The sequence below is a fragment of the Lissotriton vulgaris genome, chromosome 4_1 (assembly GCF_964263255.1).
Source record: "Lissotriton vulgaris chromosome 4_1, aLisVul1.2, whole genome shotgun sequence".
NCBI lineage: Eukaryota > Metazoa > Chordata > Amphibia > Caudata > Salamandridae > Lissotriton > Lissotriton vulgaris.
In genome coordinates, this window is record NC_141691.1 from 146,634,343 (window position 1) to 146,655,416 (window position 21,074).

Consider the following 21,074-nt stretch of genomic DNA (forward strand, 5'->3'; position numbering starts at 1 on the left):
ACATAGCTGTGCAAGGGGACTCCCCGGCCCAGGGCAGTAGTAGCCGCCGTGGACCGAGTGGAATGGGCCCTAAGCCCAACAGTAGGCCCCTTCTTAGCCAAAGAGTAGCATGCCTTGATACAAAACACGACCCACTGAGAGATGGTCCGTTTGTGCACCGCCCGCCCCTTCTTAGCGCCCACGTAACCAACAAAGAGTTGGTTGGTGTGTGTGATCCGGATAGTATGAAAGCGCAGGTTTTGGGTCCAGACCGTGGAGCCGCTCTTCCTTTTTTTAGAGGGATGCGGAGGCGGAAAGAAGGTGGGCAAGGTGATGGACTGCCCGATGTGGAAGGCTGCGACTACCTTGAGCAGGAAAGAGGGTCTTGTCCGCAATACAACCTTGTCCGGATGGACGGAAAGGAGGCTTGGAGGAAAGAGCCTGGAGCTTACTCACTCTCCTGGCAGAGGTGATGGCAACCAGGAAAGCAGTCAAAAGCGTAAGAAGACGGAGAGGGCAGTTATGAAGCGGCTCAAAAGGAGCGCACATCAGGTAAGTCAGAACCAGGTTCAAGTCCCACTGGGGCATCACGAAAGGAACAGGGGGGTGATGCCCTTCAAGAACCTATTTACAACTGGGGACTTGAACAAAGAGGGCTGATCAGGAAGTCTTAAGAAGCCGGAAATGGCAGAGAGGTAGCCCTTGATAGTGCCCAGAGCAGAGCCCTGCTGGGCAGAAGAAAGAAGAAAGAGGAGAACCTCAGAAAGAGGGGCAGAGTGGATCCACAGCCTTTGCTGTGCACCATGCCACACATTTGTTCCACCGGCAGGCGTATACCGATTTTGTGGAGGGACCCAGGCTGCCAGAATAACATCACAGACTTCAGGAGGCAAGTCAAATGGCCTCAACAGTCGCCCATCAATCTCCAAGCATGGAGGTGAAGACTGGACAGGTTCGGGTGGAGGACCGTCCCCTGCTGCTGCAACAGAAGGTCCTCCTGAAGAGGCAGACAAATCGGGGAATCAACAGACATGCTGAGTAGCTCAGGATACCAGTATCTTCGTGCCCAGTCCGGAGCCACAAGTGTAACTTGGGCCCGGTCGTGTCTGATCTTCTTCAGCACTCTGGGCATAAGTGGTATAGGCGGAAAGGCGTACAACAGACCGCAGCTCCACTCGCGACGAAAAGCGTCTCCGAACGAGCGCCGCTTTTCAAATTCCAACGCGCAGAACTGATGACATTGCGCGTTCTCTTCTGTGGCGAATAGATCTAACCAAGGCCCTCCCCACTGCTGAAAGCGCCACGTCCGAGTTCAGACGCCATTCGTGATCCATCATGCACCGACTGCTGAGCTCGTCCGCCCTGGCGTTCAGAGAACCTGCCAGGTGTTGAACCACCAGGGTCACGCCCGGATGTTCCAGCCACTGCCAGAGGCGCAGAGCCTCCTGTCATAGGGTCCACGACCCCACCCCGCCCTGTTTGCTGCAGTACCACATGGCGGTGGTGTTGTCGTGAACACCTGCACTACACTCCCCCGGACAGAGGGGAGGAAAGCCTTCTGTGCAAGCCGGATCGCCCGCAGCTCTAGAAGGTTGAGGTGGAGCCGGGACTCCGCCGAAGTCCAGAGGCCTCTGATCTCCGCCTCTCCCATGTGGCCCCCCCAACCCTGGAGGGACGCGTCCGTCACAACTACGTGCTCCGGTTGAGGTAGAAAGAGGGATCTGCCGTTGACCCAATCGTGGTCCGTGAGCCACCACTGCAACTGTCTTGCAGTGCCCTCCGAGATCAAGACATGGTCGGACAAGTTGCCCTGATGCTGGGCCCACTGAAAATTCAGGTCCCACTGCAGAGCCCGCATCCACCACCTGGCGTGATGCACCAGAAGGATGCAGGAGGCCATCAGCCCCAGAAGCCGCAGCGTCAACCTGACCGAGACTCGGGATAATGGCTGAAAGATCGGAATCAAAGCCTGAATATCCCGAACCCGCTGTTCGGGAGGATAAACCCGAAACTGCGCCGAGTCTAGAACCGCGCCGATGAAGAGGAGCTTCTGAGAGGGACAAAGCTTTGACTTTGTCACATTGATGGAGAACCCCAGCAGGTGCAGGAGGTCGGCAGTAGTCTCGAGATGGTTGACGACTGTCTGGGGCGAGCCCGTCTTCAACATCCAGTCGTCGAGGTAGGGGAAGACTGAAACCCCTAACCTGCGCAGATGAGCTGCGACCACCGCCATCACTTTCGTGAACACCCGTGGGGCGCTGGTAAGACCGAAATGGAGCAAAGTAAACTGAAAGTGCTCGTGGCCTACCGTGAACCGCAGGTAACGCCGGTGGGCCGGCAGGACGGGATATGAAAATAAGCGACCTGCAATTCCAACGCTACCATCCAGTCTCCCGGGTCCAGGGCAGCTAAGACCTGAGCCAGTGTCAGCATCTTGAACTTCTCCTTCTGGAGGAAGCCGTTGACGTTCCGCAGGGCGTAGGCCCCCTTTGCCCTTCTTGGGAACCAGAAAGTAGTGGGAGTAACAACCACACCCTACTTCTAGCCCAGGAACGCGCTCGATGGCCCCCTTGGCCAAGAGGGCTATAACTTCCTCTTGTAGAAGACTCAAGTGATCCCCGACACGCGGTGGTACTGCGGTGGCATGGCTGGAGGGGTCGCCTCGAAGGGGAGGGAGTAGCCCCTTCGGACGATTTGCAGCACCTACCTGTCCGATGTGACAGTGCGCCAGTGGAGGTGGTGATGGCGAACCCTGCACCCCACTGGTGTCACATGGGCCTGAAAGCTCGGACTAGGAGGGTTTTGAGGCGGATGCTGCAGGGGCAGGTGTGGACTGGCCTCGCCGTTGTCCCCGACCGCCGCCACAGCGGTTTCCACGTCCGCCAACGCACCGGATGGAAGTCTGCGGCCCGTGGCTGGCAGGACGTGTGGGGGGGCACCCCCTTCCTTGGCCACGAAAGGAGCGAAAAGCCGCCGTTTGCTGGCGCGGGCCGAGAGGACGTGGCATGGTCTGCCTTGTCGCCGAAGAGGTGACGGCCATCAAACGGCATGTCCATAAGGGTGTTCTGGACATAAGCCGAATAGTTGGCGGACCTCATTCAAGCGTGGCGACAAATCGCCACCGTCGTTGCCATCGCTCTGCCCAGTGAGTCCGTGGTATCCAGCCCACACCGTATGGAATACCGCGCTGCATCTCTACCCTCCGCAAGGGCTTGGGCGAGTTTAGTCCGGACCCCCTGCAGACATTGTGGCAGCACGTCCGCGACCCTGTCCCTCAGAGAGTGGGTGTAACGGCCCAAGAGGCACGCAGTGCTGTCTGACCGCAACCCCAAACTCAGGGAGGAGAATACCTTTTTCCCGTATACCTCATACCTCTTGGATTCCCGATCGGTGGAAGCCGTCGGGAATGCGGTCTGGGAGTTAGAGGCCTGGATGACGAGGCTCTCGGGGGTGGGGTGGGTGGACAGGAAGCAAGGGTCGCCCGGAGCCAGGTGGTGGCGCCTGGCCACGTTCCTATCTACAGGCGGACCTGTAGCGGGCTTGGACCAAGTGCCTAGAAGAACGTCTGATAAGGCCTCATTAAAAGGCAGGAGAGGCTCGGCCGAGCTTGCCTGCGGTTTAAGGACCTCAGTGAGGATGTTAGTCCTCACGGCCGCGGCGGGGAGCTCATGGCCCAAGGCTTTGGCAGCCCGCGTCAGCACCACACTATAGACAGCCCCCTCCTCCGTAGCCACGGTAAGAGGGGAGACAAAACCAGTGTCGGGCGAAGTCTCCAGACCACTGGCCTCCCGACGCTCACCTGTCCAGTCCTGAGAAGACTGGCACTTACGTGCCCGAGGACCCTCGGACCCCTCCCAATCCTCCTCCCCACCCATCGCCTGATACTCAGGGTCAAAGGATGAGGCAGGATCATAGAAATAAAAATCTCCCATTGGCGTCGAGAGCAGCGCCGCTCTGACGCCGGACCCGAATCAAGGGTAGGACCAGGGACGACCACGTCCTGGGACGGCGCCGGAGGCGACACCCTGGGGGGCCGGCGCCGGCGAGGTCGTAAGATCGACCGCTGACGACCGGATCTGGAACTGGATTCAGCGGGGCCCTGAAGTCCGAAGTCGCCGACGGTGCGGGGCCGAAGCACCCTACGACGCCAGGGCCAAAGCACCCAGCCCGCTGGGGGACACAGTTTGGCTGCGGAACCCGACGGAGGAGCGAGCGACCTCATGGCCATGAGGAAGGTGTCGATCTCCTCCGGCGTCGCGTTCTGCCCAGGGACCGGTGGGTGTCGCCCGAACCCGCGTCGCACGAGCGTCGGGGGGAGTCAGAAGACCGATGACGCCTGTTAGACGGACCGGGAGGGTCGGCCGAGATTACGGGGAGAGGTCTCCAGGGAGAGCCGTCTCCAACGACTGTACAGATAAGTAACTTCCCCCCCACAGACGGACACCACACAAGATTGAAGGTTAACGAGACTTTATATGCACTTCTTAGGTTACGTTGATATAATACAAGGAGGTCTGGACTCAGGGGTCCCCTCGGTTCTGATCTCTGGTTGAGGAAAAGGGTAGCGGGACAGTCTTAGTTACCAATGAGTTCAATAGCTCTCAATCCTCGAGCTCGGCGTGGTTGCTGATCGGGCCGTGGAGGAGCCAAGCAGGTCCCGAGATGGATGAAGGGTGGTCGGCGGGCCGTGGAGAAGCCAAGCAGGTCCCGATATGGATGAAGGATGGTCGACGGGCCGTGGAGAAGCCAAGCAGGTCCCGATGCAGATGACAGTTACAACGGTCCGCGGCCTCGCCAGCAGATCCGGACGACGGTGAAGGATGAAGGTTACGACGGCTGTGGCAGCGCCGACAGGCAGGATGATGGTGCACAGGACAGAGCTACGGCAGCGCCAGTAGTCCGTCCAGGATGAGTTCTTCTTTCGTCTCTCGACTCCAAGATACAACTGCCTTCCTGTTCTGGAGCTGCCCCAGTTATAGGGCTGGCGTGCTTTGATGTCCGGACCCTCGCACTTGGAGGTCGGGAGGTCCGGGATGAGGGAGTCCAGACACCCAGCAGGGGGGTGGAGCCAGCGCCCGGGGAGGCGATGGGCGAGCGGCACTGGCCGGGGGAGAACCATCGACACCTCTTTCTCCCATTGACTGGCCAAGTAGCTCGCTCGCCTCCTGGGTGGAGGGTGGTGCCGGAATGTCTGAGGCCGGGCTAGGCCCAGGGTTGAGGTCGATCGGGGGCCAGGCGGCCTCGTGGCGAAGTGTCCAAGATGGCGGCCCGGGCTGGGCGCGTGGGTCGGCCGTGGATCGGACCCACGAGGTTATCATGCTCGAGGGCAGGTGTCCCTGAGGGGACGTAGGACGTGCAATGGTGGTGTGTGGTGCTTGTATGACTGGCTCGGGCTTGGTCGAGCCGGGGGAGAGCGGCCCGTCATGTGGCCTGTCCAACATGCGTCCCCCCCAGCTGAAGGCGGGGAGAGTTACCCATCCTCTTGGGGACTCTCTTCGTCGAGGCGGAAAAACCGGGACAGGCCATCCGCGTTGGCGTGGTCAGACCCAGGCCGGTGTTCAACGGTAAAGTCCATGCCTTGCAAGGAGATGGACCAGCGTAGCAGTTTTGGGTTTTCCCCCCGCATATGCATCAACCACTGCAGGGGTCGGTGGTCAGTCTGCACCCGGAAGTGGGTGCCAAAAAGGTAGGGTCGGAGCTTCTTGAGGGCCCATACCACAGCGAAGGCTTCCCTCTCTATGGTGCTCCAGCGTTGCTCCCGTGGTAGGAGTCTCCGGCTGATGAAGGCCACCGGTTGATCAAGGCCTTCGGTGTTCACCTGGGACAGGACCGCCCCAATGCCCTGGTCGGAGGCATCCGTCTGGACGACGAACTCCCGGCTGTAGTCTGGGGCCTGGAGTACAGGAGCGGAACACATGGCGGCCTTTAGCTGTTCGAAGGCCGCTTGACACTCTGGGGTCCAGTTCACCTTCTTGGGCTGATTTTTCGACGTGAGTTCGGTGAGAGGCCCCACGATGGTACCATAGTCTTTCACGAACCTTCGGTAGTAGCCCGTGAGGCCCAGGAAGGCTCGCACCTCAGTTTGAGTGTTAGGGGGTTGCCAGTTCTGGATGGCGGCAATTTTCAGTTGAAGAGGGGCCACTAGACCGCTTCCCACTTGGTGTCCGAGGTAGGTCACTGACCCTTGTCCAATTTGACATTTGCTGGCCTTGATCGTGAGGCCAGCTCGCTGAAGGGCTTGCAACACTGCTTGGAGGTGGTGGAGGTGCTCGGTCCAGTGGTGGCTGTACACAGCGATGTCGTCCAGGTAGGCGGCGCTGAACTCTTCGAGCCCCGCCAGGACCTGATTGACGAGCCGTTGGAACGTCGCTGGGGCATTTTTCATGCCGAAGGGCATGACCGTGAAGTGATAGTGGCCATCGGGGGTGGAGAAGGCAGAACGTTCTTGTGCTCGGGGTGTGAGGCCGATCTGCCAATATCCTGCCGTTAGATCGAAGATGCTGAGGTAGCGGGCAGCGCCCATTCGGTCGACCAGTTCATCTGCCCGGGGGATGGGGTGTGCGTCCGTTCTGGTGACTTCATTCAGGCCCCGGTAGTCGACACAGAACCGGAGTTCGGGTGTGGTTCCGGGGGCGGCTGCTTTGGGGACCAGTACGACCGGGCTGGCCCATGGACTGTCGGAGGGCTCGATGACCCCGAGCGTGAGCATCTTAGTTACTTCCGCCTGGATGCAGGCCCGTACCCGATCAGGTACGCGGTAGGCCCGGTGGCGGATAGGAGGGCTGTCTCCGGTGTCCACATCGTGCACACACCAGGAAGTGACACCTGGGGTGAGGGAGAACAGGCTGGCAAACCGTGATAGGAGGGCTTGGCACTCTTGGCGTTGTTCCTGGGAGAGGGTCTCCGAGAGTCGGACCCCATCCACGGAGCCGTCTTGCTCCTGGGTCCGCAAGAGGTCAGGGAGAGGCTCGGAGTCGTCCTCAACCCCGTTGTCTGTGGCCATCAAGAGGCTGAGTTCTGTTCGTGCAAAGTGGGGTTTCAGTCTGTTGGTGTGGAGGACTCGGAGCGGATTCCGGGCGGACTCCATATCGATCAGATAGGTGGCGGGTCCCTTGCGCTCGATTACTTTGAAGGGTCCCGTCCATTTGTCTTGGAGAGCGCACGGTTCTGTGGGGGACATTACCCAGACCTGTTGCCCCGGCTCGAATTCAATAGATGAGGCGTTCTGGTCATACCATCTCTTCATGTCCTCTTGACTGGCCTCTAGGTTGGCTTTCGCTAGGTCTCTGAACCGCTGGGACTGGTTGCGGAGGGTGAGGAGGTACCGGAAGACATCTGGAGGACTCTTGGCCGGAGGCAACTCCCAGCCTTCTTTGATCAGGCTGAGTGGCCCCCGTACTGGGTGCCCATAGAGCAGCTCGAATGGGCTGAAGCCTAGGGACTTCTGTGGGACCTCCCGGTAGGCGAAGAGGAGGCACGGCAGCAGCACGTCCCACTGGCGACGGAGGGGTTCTTCCGATCCCCCGATCATCCCTTTTAGAGTGCGATTGAACCGCTCAACAAGTCCGTTTCCTTGGGGGTGATAGGGGGTCGTGAAGCGGTAGGTGACCCCACACTGTTGCCAGAGGGACTTCATGTATTTGGAAATAAAGTTCGTGCCTCTGTCACTGACGACTTCTCGGGGGAACCCCATACGGGAGAAGATCCCCATCAGGGCCCTGCCGACCACTGGGGCTGTGACGGTCCGGAGAGGAATAGCCTCAGGGTAGCGGGTGGCGTGGTCCACTAGTACTAGGATGAAGCGATGGCCTTGTCTTGTACGTGGGTCTAGGGGTCCCACAATGTCTATTCCGACCCTCTCAAATGGGGTCGTGACTACGGGAAAGGGTTGCAGGGGGGCCTTTAATTTGCGGCCGCTCTTCCCACTGGCTTGGCACGTGGGGCAAGATCGGCAATGCTGGTGCACATCGTTTCTCATTTTTGGCCAGAAGAAGTGGGTCACTAGGCGGCTGTAGGTTTTATCTTGTCCCAGGTGCCCTGCCAGGGGGACATCGTGGGCCAGATTTAGCAGGAAGTCTCTAAAGCGGAGTGGCACCACTAGTACTCGGTTGGCCCCCAGCTCGGCGATTCGTTGCTCGCTGTACAGTAGGTCATTGTCCCAGTAGACCCAATGAGTTCCGGAGGTATCCCCTGCGCTTTGGGCGAGCGCTTGTTGTCGGAGTCCCTCAAGGGAGGGACAGGTCTTCTGCTCCTGACGAAATTGTTCTTGTGTGGGCCCCCCTTCTTGAGCCCACTGGTCGAGATTAGCAAGGTCGGAAGGTTGAGCAGGTTCGAGGGGGATGCCCTGGTCGGGGGTCTCGGCGGGGGCGACCGGAGGCGGAGGCGCCGGCCGTTCTGGTTCTTCCGGGTGATGGTTGGCACGGGCGGCCATAGACCGGGTGGTGACGCACGCCCAGTCTGGGACGCCCAACATCCCCAAGTGTTCTTTTCGCTCCACGGCTGCCCACGGGGAGCTTTCCAGGTCATTTCCGAGGAGGCAGTCCACGGGGGCGTCGTCTCGGACCGTTACTTTCAACATGCCGGAGACCCCTCCCCACTCAAAGGGGACGCAGGCCATCCGACACAGACTCTCCGAGTTGTCGGCTGATCGTACAGGGCAGAGAATGTTCGGTAGATATTGTTCTGGGGTCACCAGATGACAGCGGACGGCTGTCACACTGGCCCCGGTGTCTCGAAGGGCTTCGGCCCGTTGTCCATTGATGCTCACCCATTGGCTGTACTTCTGGGTGTTAGCGGGTAGGGGGACCCGCGGGACCATGTCTCTTCCCCCTAAGCACGCGAGAGTCATGGCGGCTGGCTCCCACCCTTGATACTCTTGCTCGTCTGTTTCTGGTTCCTCGGAGATCTGTTCTTCCCCTAGTGCCGCGGCGGCCACCTGGCGGGGTCTTGGGCTCGGATACTGCGGGCAGCTTGGGTCATTTGCATAGTGGCCTACTCGTTGGCATCGGTGACATGTAACATTGGCTCTGTATCCCGGTCGCGCCGGGGTGCTGCCCCGGTTGGCCGGGGGGGTGGTGCTGGTAGTAGGGGCGGCCGGAGTGTTGTCTCTTCCTCGTCCTTGGCCCCCTCCTCCTCCTCTGGATCGGTGGTGACCATTGTTGTTCCTGTTCTGCTCGTAGGACCCATTCCGGCCCACTCGGGTGATCTCCCACCGGTCAGCTTCGGCTGCGAGCTGCCGGGGATCGGTTAACTTGCTGTCGAGGAGGTGTTGGCGTAGTTCAATGAAGCAGTTGTTGGACAGATGCTCCCATACCATCAGATTGAACAACTGCTCGTAGGTCGTGACGTTGTTCCCTCTGATCCAGCCTTCGAAGGCTCGGCTGAAGTACGTTACATAGTCCACCCAAGTTGTACCTGGAATGCGTGTGCAGTCTCGGAACCTCTGACGGTACATCTCGGGCGTGAGGCCATAGCGAGTGAGGAGGGCCGCTTTCATATGGTCGTAGGAGGTCATCTGGTGGTCTGGGAGCTGTAACAGAGTATCGCGGCCCTCATTGAGGAATTTGCCCCATAGGCCGGCTCCCCAGTCGGCTCTATCGATCCGGTGCGCAGTCATCGCGATTTCATATGCCTTAAACCATTGCTGGATGTCGTCTTCTCGAAAATATTCTCGGACCACATCCTTGGGGATGTGCACTTTTTTGTCCGTGGTCCCGGGGGTGGACGGTCTGTCGGGCACCCCTAATTCTTTATTCTGTTTGCGCAGGTTGATCTCGGCTAGGTTCCGCTCGTGCTCGTACGTTAGTCTTTTTTCCTCGAGCTCCCTTTGCCTCTGTTTCTCCTCTCTTTCTTCTCGGAGGCGAAGGTGCTCTAAGTTTATTTTTTGCTCGGCCAATTTGAGTTCTATGTCCATCTTGAGTCGGGCCATTTCAAGTTCGTGTAGTCGGGCTTTTTCTCTTTCTTGGATCTCGTCTTGCGAGAGACCCGTTCTTTGCTCTTCAGGGGCCGTGTTGGTTTTTTTCGCGGTGCTTTGCTCCGGGGCTTCGACATCCCCGGTCTCTGCCCAAGATTCTAGGGCATGCTTAAAATCGTCCTTGGTACTTAGTCCGGTGGTAGCGATACCTAGTTCGATGCAGAACTGCTTTAGTTCACGATGGCTGTATTCCTCTAGCTTTTCCATTTGGAACTTCTCAGTTGATCCGCTCTCTTTAGTCGACATTGTTGTTCGTTGTGGGGTGAGCTACTCTCTGTACGTTATGCGGTGATTCGGATCGCGCCGCTGGCCACCAATGTTAGACGGACCGGGAGGGTCGGCCGAGATTACGGGGAGAGGTCTCCAGGGAGAGCCGTCTCCAACGACTGTACAGATAAGTAACTTCCCCCCCACAGACGGACACCACACAAGATTGAAGGTTAACGAGACTTTATATGCACTTCTTAGGTTACGTTGATATAATACAAGGAGGTCTGGACTCAGGGGTCCCCTCGGTTCTGATCTCTGGTTGAGGAAAAGGGTAGCGGGACAGTCTTAGTTACCAATGAGTTCAATAGCTCTCAATCCTCGAGCTCGGCGTGGTTGCTGATCGGGCCGTGGAGGAGCCAAGCAGGTCCCGAGATGGATGAAGGGTGGTCGGCGGGCCGTGGAGAAGCCAAGCAGGTCCCGATATGGATGAAGGATGGTCGACGGGCCGTGGAGAAGCCAAGCAGGTCCCGATGCAGATGACAGTTACAACGGTCCGCGGCCTCGCCAGCAGATCCGGACGACGGTGAAGGATGAAGGTTACGACGGCTGTGGCAGCGCCGACAGGCAGGATGATGGTGCACAGGACAGAGCTACGGCAGCGCCAGTAGTCCGTCCAGGATGAGTTCTTCTTTCGTCTCTCGACTCCAAGATACAACTGCCTTCCTGTTCTGGAGCTGCCCCAGTTATAGGGCTGGCGTGCTTTGATGTCCGGACCCTCGCACTTGGAGGTCGGGAGGTCCGGGATGAGGGAGTCCAGACACCCAGCAGGGGGGTGGAGCCAGCGCCCGGGGAGGCGATGGGCGAGCGGCACTGGCCGGGGGAGAACCATCGACACCTCTTTCTCCCATTGACTGGCCAAGTAGCTCGCTCGCCTCCTGGGTGGAGGGTGGTGCCGGAATGTCTGAGGCCGGGCTAGGCCCAGGGTTGAGGTCGATCGGGGGCCAGGCGGCCTCGTGGCGAAGTGTCCAAGATGGCGGCCCGGGCTGGGCGCGTGGGTCGGCCGTGGATCGGACCCACGAGGTTATCATGCTCGAGGGCAGGTGTCCCTGAGGGGACGTAGGACGTGCAATGGTGGTGTGTGGTGCTTGTATGACTGGCTCGGGCTTGGTCGAGCCGGGGGAGAGCGGCCCGTCATGTGGCCTGTCCAACAACGCCTCTTCGACTTCTTGTGCCTCTTACCTGAGGACTTCGAGCCCGAAGGCTGGTGACAACTCCCGGAGCTATGATGACTCCGACCTCGCAACCGGTCCCTCGACTGCCGGAGTTCGAGCCGCTTGCGGGTCCGCTCCCGTCTAGCTTTGGACGTCAGGGTCCGGCAGTCGGAGCAGGACTTGTCGTCGTGGTTGAGGCCCAGACAGTGAAGGCACCGGCGAGGGGGGTCGGTAACCGACATCAGTCGGTTGCAGTCGACGCAGGGTTTTAACCCGGGCATCCCTACCGGCACCGTTGGAGTCGAGAGACTTCGAAAGATGATCAAAAAGGATCGAAAAAGTTAGTCAAAAATTGACTAAGGGTACACCTTTTTCCGGATCTGCGCTTGCTGGCACGGATAAAAGAAGAACTGATGTCAGCGCGCGAGGCGGCGTCCAAGTACTCCGGCGACGTCATCCCGGCACCAACGACGCCGACGACGGATGCGGAGCCACAGACGACGCCTACCGACACGTAAGGGTACTGCTATGCAAAAGTTTCCGGATCCAGTCTGACGTCTGGGGTTATTCTAAGGTAAGGAATCTAATACTAACCTGTTTCTTTCAGATGTTATTTGTGCAAAACACAAAAATCGTTTCCCACTTTGCTGCATAGCATGTCCTAGTGGTGGGACGCCTAGCCTCTTTTATAACATTCATGCAATCAGGCGGAAGATGGAGATATCCAAATTCTAAGACCTCAGGAGCTAAATCGCTAGGTTGAGCTGCATGGGGTTGGGATGCATGATCTCTCCATGGTTCTATGTTAGTTGGTGTGGAGAGAGTTTCAACTTTTGATGTGATATGTGAGAAGTTTGCCTGATATATGAAGCTCACTAGTTCTAGTGATCACCTTGTATCAGTCCAAACAACCCTTAAGGTGATTGGTTGTAAGTAAACCTTATAGACCAGCTATCCTAATGGTAGCATGGACAAAGCAGTCTTAGGCTAAACTCTTTTGGCATGTGAAGCCAGCTGTTTTACCACATATAACCCCTTGAATACCAAGGGAAAGGACACCACACAGGTTGTTATGAAAATAAACAATATATTTATTAATAACAAACACCTCTGAACTCTTTATGAGGTCAGAGGGCTAAGCACATGACAAGACTCTTAGGAAAAATACGTTTAAGTTGCACGAATTACAATGGTGCCCTAGGGGCACGAGAAACCATATACTCAACAAGTGGTATAAGGAAATTGATAGAAGGAATGGAGCTGTCCAGAGGCTGTAGGATCGCTGGGACTACACTACCCTAACCTTAGGTAAGTAATAGGAGGCCCACGGAGCACGTGTGCGGAGTGTGAACTCACACGCGAGATGCGTAACAAAGTCAATGGACAGTACAAATTACGAAAAGGTAAGTATTGGACAGTTAAAGTATTAACGTGTAAAAAACCTATTGCATGAGAATAGGAGCACTGCAAATAAATCGAGCAGCTGAAGTTCACTGCATGTGCCTTTGGAGCTATTCTTTGTGCAAAAGGTGTTCTTGTGTCATTTCCTACTAAAATATAGCACTAAATGTCAAGATTACAATAAATTGCAGTAAAAGTTACATAAATTGCAATTACAACAAGTTCAGTATTGAAAAAACTCACCGTCGCAGCCCGGCTTGTACAGCAAGCCAGGAAACCGGTGTTGGGACGGAGCCGCAAAAATACAGGAAGCAGACGGGAGCCTACCCTCCGCTCCTGTACCCGTGAAGCCAGTCGGAAGATTTGCGTGTCAGCTAGCGGGGCTCCCGTGCAGAGGCCCGCCTGTTGCCGAGAATGGGACACGCGAAAAGAACCCGGTGAGTGGGGTGTTGGGGGGGGGATGTGTGTGTGAGTGTATCTGTGTGTGCGCGCGTGTGTGTGTATGCGTGCGTGTGTAAAAAGAGCCCGATGACTGGTGGGGGGGGGGCGGGGTGGGGGGAGAGGGAAGAGGGGATGTGTGCGCGAGTGTCTGTGTGTGTGAAAGGAGCACTCCTGTGCGCGTGATGGGCAGTGGTGCCGGCGGCGGAGGGGGGAGGGAAAGTGAAAGTAAGCAGCAGGCTTGCAGTGGAGACAGGAGATAGGTATGCGCGCGTGTGTTTCAGGCAAGCTGTCTGCGCGTGGCCCGTGCCGATCCGATTCCTGAGCCTGCACGTGCCCATCTCCTGTCTCCTGGGAAGCAGAGCCGGTGACTATAGGTATCTGGCGAGACAGCGCTTTCCCGCTGTAATTGCCACAAGACCTAAATCACAGTTGCGCTGATGTTTATCTTGCAGACTGTTGCTAAAGAAGGGTCAGACCGCCAAAAGTGTATTTGGGACCGAAGTTGACACTGGTGGTGCCAGTGGAAGGATAATCATTGAGACTTCAGCAAGGTAGTAAAGGCATGGCTCGGCGAGGAGGTTAAAAAGGGTCCTTAGGGACCCCTCACCAAACCCATGCAGAGTGCTATTGCAGGTTTTGTGTCTTGGTGCAGTCAAAAGTGAAAACATCCAACACATCCCTGTGCCATGCCTACATACACTGCATGCAATATAGGTAGGTCACCCCTACAGTAGGCCTTACAGCTTTAAGGCAGAGTGCACAATCCCACATGTGTGGACATTTCCGCCTGAGCAGATATGCCAGTGTGCTAGCTAGTTCAAGTGATCAGGGAAGTCATAAGTACATGTGCTCGGTACTGTCAAAAACGAGTCAGACATATACATGATGGCTTCACTGAAACCAAAGATGCTTGGTACCAAATATCTTGTATTAATAAACCCACACCGATTCCAGTGGTGGATTTATTAATACATGCAGCCAGAGGGCACCTTAATGGTGCCCCTTGGAAGACCTACCAACTACTAGTGTGCTGGCTGACCAGCCTGCCACCACAGACTAGTTTCTGACCCCCTAGGGTGAGGACCCATGCTCTCATGAGATCAGGAACAAAGCCCTCCAAGGCAGAGAGCTTCAAAGAGTCCACTGCCTGTGGTATGCAAATCTGGCTTTCCTCAGAGGTATGGGAATGCAGACTCACCCAGGCCAGGGCCAATTTGGCACCTGGACTGATGTGAGAGAAGAGGAGTGTTTGCCCTCAGGCTAGTTTCACCTAAAGGTGGGCTAACCCGATGTGGACACGAAAATCAAAAGTCTGCCATCTTGGTGATGGCAGAATTAGACACTCTGGGACAGGGTATGCCCACGTCCCACAGGAAATGGAAATATAGGGGGCATAGTGACCCCAGGGGTAAGTAGCCCATTGTCTACTACCCTATACTCCACAATTCACCTAAATCTAGTATTTAGGGGAGCCCCTGGCAAGCACCAGGAAATCAGATCCTGCTGACCACCATGAAGAGCCGCAAAAGCAAGAACAGAGAACTAGCTACAAACAATGGTAATGGCTCCACGGCCGGTCCCTCTACCTCCCACGGGACCGGGACCTTGAGCAGCGCAGAGCCGACTGCTGACTTCACTTTCGGGACCGCTCCCGCAAAGTCTTGGGTGCCATGGACTGGCAGTCGAGGCCCGACTTAGGGTCGTGGTCGCGCCCCAGGCAGTAGACACACACACGGTGCGGGTCTGTCACCGACATCATTCGATAACAGTCTCCGCTAGACTTTTATTGGGCTTCCCTAGGACACTAGGAGTCGATCGACTCAAAAAAGCAGAGACAAAAAGCCTAAAAAAAACTGTCAAAAAATGACAAGGGGTACCACTCTCTATGGACCTGCGCTTGCTGGCGCGGAAAAATAAAGAACTGAGGTCAGCGCTTGAGGGCAGCGTCTAAGTAGCTGCCCCGACATCATCTTGTCGACCACGACGCCAACGACGGATGCGGAGCTTCTCGACGCCACCTCCCGACACGCAATGGTACTGCTGATGAAACTTTCTGGATCCAGTCTGACGCCTGGGGGTAATTCTAAGGTAAGGAATCTATCACTATGTGTTTCTTGCAGATCTGTGATTCACTGCATAAATCTCGTAAAGTATTATTCACTTACGTGTATCAGTCCTGGCTTGGTTCTGAAAATAGAAATACAACTAAATAATATTTTTATACAAACAAAATTGGTCTTAGATCAGTCATTGAGTGTGTGATAACATTTCTTGCCTGAGTATGTACAATAAATGCTTAACACTACCCTCTGATAAAGCCTTACTGCTTGCCCTCACTATCACAAATAGAGAGTAAGGATTATCTACTTTAGCCTTTGCCTACCTTTGGAGATCCACTAGACTTTGTGCACATAATACCTCACTTTGGTATAGTACATACAGAGCAAGCTTCCTACATGCAGGATCTCAGGAAACTGCAGATGGGCCGGTAGGGCTGGGGCCAAGTTAGTTATTCTCTGCAGTATCCTCTGCTGGGCATCTTCCTTCGTCCTTCTTCGTAGGTTGCGGGAATCTGCCTTCTTGGTTCAGGGTTGCAGTCTAAATACAATATTTATGGAGCGTTTCAGGAGTCGCAAGGTCCGTTGCCAAAGGTCTTGGGGTGACTACACTCAATTTGCTCACCCAACGTGGGGGAGCGGATTCAATCCCTAATCTTGATTGGAGAGTGCCTGTCACCTGCAAGATGGCGGGCAGTGAAGAGTGGCTACACCTCGCCTCCCTTACCTGGGGAGGGGGGGGGGAGGGAGCGTTTAGCATAGGTGGTCACACCTTCTGGGCTGCTCTAATTTTCCCGACAAAATGGGGTGAGGTAGGAAGGGGGTCTGCTCCTGATTGCAGGAGAGGCTGGGGGTTGTGTTACAAAGGCAGCAAGGCCTTTGAAGCGCCCCTGTCACAGATGGCTCTTCCTGACCTGGGGGAGCTGTGAACTTTGTTTCTGGACCAAGGGAGCGAAGGCTACCACCCCAGTGGTCTAGAAACATGTTTGGTGGTGGTAGGCTGGTGTTTACCAGTCAGGGAACCTCACAGAGACTGGTCGTTTTTCAGGGGGGCATCGCTAAGATACCCTCCAAGTGCATTATATAATAAAACCCAAACGGGCATCAGGGTGGATTTATTATGCTGGGAGGTTTGCTACCAAACTTATCAGGATTCAGCAGTATATCTATTATGGTGCTCTGGGGTTCGTAGTTGTAGGAGAGTAGGGTCTGCAATCCTATGATCACCCAGATTTTTTGCTTTTGTTTCACTGGTTTACGACTTTCTCTGGCTGTGGGCCTGCCAATCAGACCCACAGCCTAGCTGTTCTCTCACTAAATTGACATCTGTACCCTAGGTGCATTATCCAATTGGTACTGGGCCACCTTATCAGACCCTGTCACTCAGGGCATAGGTGTACCCAGGGCCTACCAGGGGCTGAAGCATGTATTATGCCACCCCTGGATGGCCATCTAAATCTGACACAACTGGCTGCACGACAGCTGGGGCAAGGTGGTGTAATCACCCTTTGCTTTAGATATAGTATACCTATATCTAACCCTAAAAATGGGGACACAGATTCCTATCAGTCACTCCTATAGCAGGCCTTGACAATCCTGAAGGCAGAGTGCTTGGAATCGTGTGAGATGGTGCTCTGGCATGAGCTGAGCCCGTTTGCAGCTTGCGGAACCAAGTCCTAATAGCTGTTCCATGATAACGCATACCATATACTCTTAAGTGCATTATAATCCTCGCGGTTAAATGCTATCTCTGGTATCGCTTTATCAAAACATGTCGAGTAAGGTGTCATACGAATTGAAATACTAACCCCTCGCCAATTCTGGCGACGGGGTTAGCATTCCACCCTTCTAGAGGGACACGACATGTATGTAACTGTGAACCCCGGTTAAAGTTAACTCAAGCCTCAGCATCCCAAAATGGACGCTGCCACCACAGACACGAGTCTGACCCCCTGCAGCTGGGAGTCCTTCCAGCGAGGGGAGCTTGGACAAAGGGTTTCCTGTCCGGGGCGGTGCTAGCACCATCCCAGACAGGGTTTTGTGTATCCTGGGTAGGCAGGGCTTTACAGGAAGGTGACTGCAAGTGGCACCCCGGTGCTCACTACGCATCTGCCGGCTAGAACCAGTTCCAGGGGCACACCAGCCCCTGGCCTGGGGAAAGTCCGGCATGGGAGAGGGGTGTAACCGCCCCCCTTCCTGGTCCCACCCCTAGGGCAGGACCTAGTCGCGTACCCACCCCTTTCTTTAGGATAAAGGCAGGAGCGGGGACCCTTCCAAATTAGATCATCTTTGATTCAAGAAACTACTTTCTACGAAAGGAACTCTCGACTCTTCTCAAGATTTCTCCCTTGTGGCTAAGGAGTAGTCACCCTGCATCCGCAGGCACCATCTAAGAACTCTGCGGTTTGCTGCACGTCCTTCCTCAGGAATCCGACCGACCAGCTCGACGAGACCCGGCTTCCCTGGCACCTCTGACCTCTACCTACCTCTACAGCTAAGCTGAGAACCGTAGGTGCGACGAGACCTCGAGGGACCGGCCATCATCAGAACTGCACGACTTCTATCCAGCACGACCGCCGAGGGATCCTCTGGTGAGTGCTTTGGGGTCCGAGAAGCCCCGACCCTGAGCAGCTCCAGCACCGAAGACCAGCCCCCCAGCATCCACGAGATTTGCGTGGGGCCCTTCTGCTTTTTGGCTGCTCACCGCGTTGTCTGGCTACTAGCCCGCTGGCTTGTGGCCTTCCCGACGACGATCAACGACGACAACACTGCTGGTCTGGTTGCTCCAGACTGGCCCTTGCTCCCTTCCAAAAGAGGAGCACCCCGGACCCTCCTGGTCCACTCCAGACGCCATTTTAGGTCCACCACGTGGGCTTGAATTTGCCAAGACTTGTTGACTTGTTGACAATCCTGGGTCCAGCGACGTCGACAGCATCAACCATCGTGGGACAGCTCGCACCTCCATCCTGGTCGCCGACAACGCCTCCTGGTCCGTGAGACTGCAGAGCCCAGCGTCGCCCTCTCACCTGGTCGAGGTGACTTCGCCCGGTGCCATCCTGGTGCCCACACAATCACTGGCTAGTGATTAAGAACTTGGTCCCCTCTGCTTTCAGGTGTCATCCATCTTAGATCCAGGCTTGGATCCATCGAACAATCTTCACTGGTCGCCTGCCAGCAACTTCTTTCTTCAGGCTCCTGGTTCGTCAACGAGGATTCTCGACATCTTTTCAGACCTATGCAGCTGCAGCCCCTGGGCTAGGTAACTTCGGCATTTCGGTGCCCCAGCATAGCCTCACTATCCAAGGGTCCAGATCCACTGTCGTTTTCGACCTACCTAGTCGGGTTCGCCCGAGAACACTAACTTTGCTTTTACTAGCCTCCATAGACTTTGTCCCGCATCCCGCGTGAGAGTGCACACTCTGCACCCGAGTCCCCTAGGCCTCCTACTAGTAATCTGAAGGTTCAGTAACGTAGTCCTAGCGATTCCAAAGCCTATTAGTACAGTACTTACCTGCTAGTAATTTCGCATTCCACTTTCATAGTATATGGTTTTTCGTGCCCCTCGGGCATTTGTGTAAATTGTGCAACTTAAAGTATTTTCGTAAGAGTTTTGTTGTGTGCTTAGTACCCTGTCCTCCAAAGAGAACAGGGCTGATGTGATCTAAATAAATACACTGTTTATTTTCATAACACTTGTGTGGTGTCCTTTCACTTTGTGTTCAAGGGGTATATGTGATGGTATAACAGCTGGCTTAACACACCCTCTAGAGTTTAGCCCGAAGACTGCTCGTAGCCACGCTACTAGGATAGCTGGTCTATAAGGTTGACTTACAACCAATCACCATAAGGACTGATACAAAGTGCTCACTAGAATAGTGAACATTATATATCAGGCCAACTTCTCACAGTAATGACAAACTCCCAGACCATACACTCTTTCATGGCTTTACTGCGCTTACAATGTCTAACAAAGGACTTAGACACTGTAGGGATACAGTGCTCATTCAACTGTAACCTCACGAGTGGTATAGTGCACCCAGCTAGAGGGGTGTCTTACCTATATCATAGGCAGTGGGTTGCAGGCATGGCATACAAGCATGTGTGCCATGACGACTCTTCACTTTTCTCTGCACCAAAGCAACAGCCTGTGATGGCAGTGTGTGTGTTAAGGTACATGACCTCTAAGGGTGGCACACTATGTGCTGCAGCCCTTACAGGCCTTTCCTGGTCACAGTGTCCTAAGTACCCATGGTTCCTTGTATTAGGGACTTACACGTGGCCAGAAAGGAGCCAAAAGTGAGTATCAATGTACAGTTTTGGGAAAGAACACAGGCCCTGGGAACCTGATTGGCAGGGACCCAAGACACATCAAGTCAAAGTGCATCAGAAGAGCACAAGCACTTAAGCACTGGTTAGTAGTGGTAAAGAGCAGAAAAAACAAAGTCCACAAAAACAGGAGGTCTGAAGGCAAAAAGTTAGGGGAAAACACAGCAAGGATGCCAGGTTTAATAGTTACGTTATTGACAAAGGCTGCACGTGTAGCTATTAAGAGTGCAGTGGCATTGGGCCAGAGGTGGGAGGGGCACTCTGCACTCCTACTATGGCTACATTTTATTTACAAACTGGTGTAACAACCCCTTGGTCAAAGGGCCCATGACACTTGTTACACCACTGCTGCTGCACCAGTAAGAGTAAGCCTCAATGACAAGTCTGTATTTCAGGCATCAAGCCTCACGGACATGGCTCTCCTTCTGGAAAAGATTCCCTGTCTATGAGGCTACCCCTTCACAGAGATAAGGCTTTGCTGACAAGTACTGTACTTCATGCATATCAAGCCTTGCTGTTGAGTAAGAAAGTGACTCCCTTAAAAATAAATCCTATAGAAAAGGAAGCCCCCCAAATTAGGACCCTGAGTGTAGGAGGTGCATCAAACGACTCATAATAAAACAACATATATAAAAGATCCCATGCTGAAAAACAGACATGAATACTTGTACAGCATTATAAACAGTTGACATGTAATAACCATAAATCCCATGGATTTTCAACATTATAGTGGGGAATATACAAATTAACATTTGAATGATCAAATTCTGTAAAAGGCAAAATGTGAATACTCCTGAGGACTTCCTGGCAGCAAAGAGTTGCTAATATATACAGAAGAACTGAAGGTTACAGGTACTGGCAGATCCAGTTATACACTCTGCATTGTATTGTGACAGACAGTGTTGGCGTGCTGCAGAGGACTTGTTCTGCTTTGAACTATAACTTGCTAACTAATATTGAATTAGAGCATTTCAAAATTAAGATGCTTCAAAAGAAATTCAGGAGGAATTGGAAACAAGATTTGCATTGTCTTACATGTTGAAAATGAGAAAGAGCGGAGCCAAAAATGTGGTGTTTTCACTTACCAAAACTGAAATGATATCATCAAGAGGTTGCATTCTCACTGATGTTATATTGTTGGTGGCTTCCACCACTTTCTCTCTGCCTTGGTTAATAAGATCCTAAAAGAAAAAGAAAACATTCAACATAAAAATAACTACTTCCTGTTTTTAATTACTAACATTGCACGGGCCATATTGTAATCACAAATTGTTTTGTGTTGATAGCATGATAAGACACATAACTAACAGATTATTCACTGAGACAAAGACAACACCAAACAACTTACAACCACTGCTTTAAATTTGTTCCCCCAGTTTTAAGCCAAAGAATTTGTGAAAAATGAGTACCAAAAAGTGATCTGACTCTGATCATGCGTCATGATAAATCCGAATGAGTTTTATGTGTAAAGAAAAA

At 54.5% G+C, this 21,074-nt stretch overlaps 1 protein-coding gene across 1 annotated transcript in view; it reads right to left on the reverse strand.

The window, feature by feature from the left end:
• Positions 1-21,074, reverse strand: part of ATRX (ATRX chromatin remodeler) — a 1,771,102-nt gene that overhangs the window by 100,496 nt on the left and 1,649,532 nt on the right. The window contains exon 33 of the mRNA XM_086918408.1: positions 20,684-20,779. Coding sequence (XP_086774534.1) covers positions 20,684-20,779 — 96 coding nt within the window. The remainder of the gene's footprint in view (positions 1-20,683; positions 20,780-21,074) is intronic.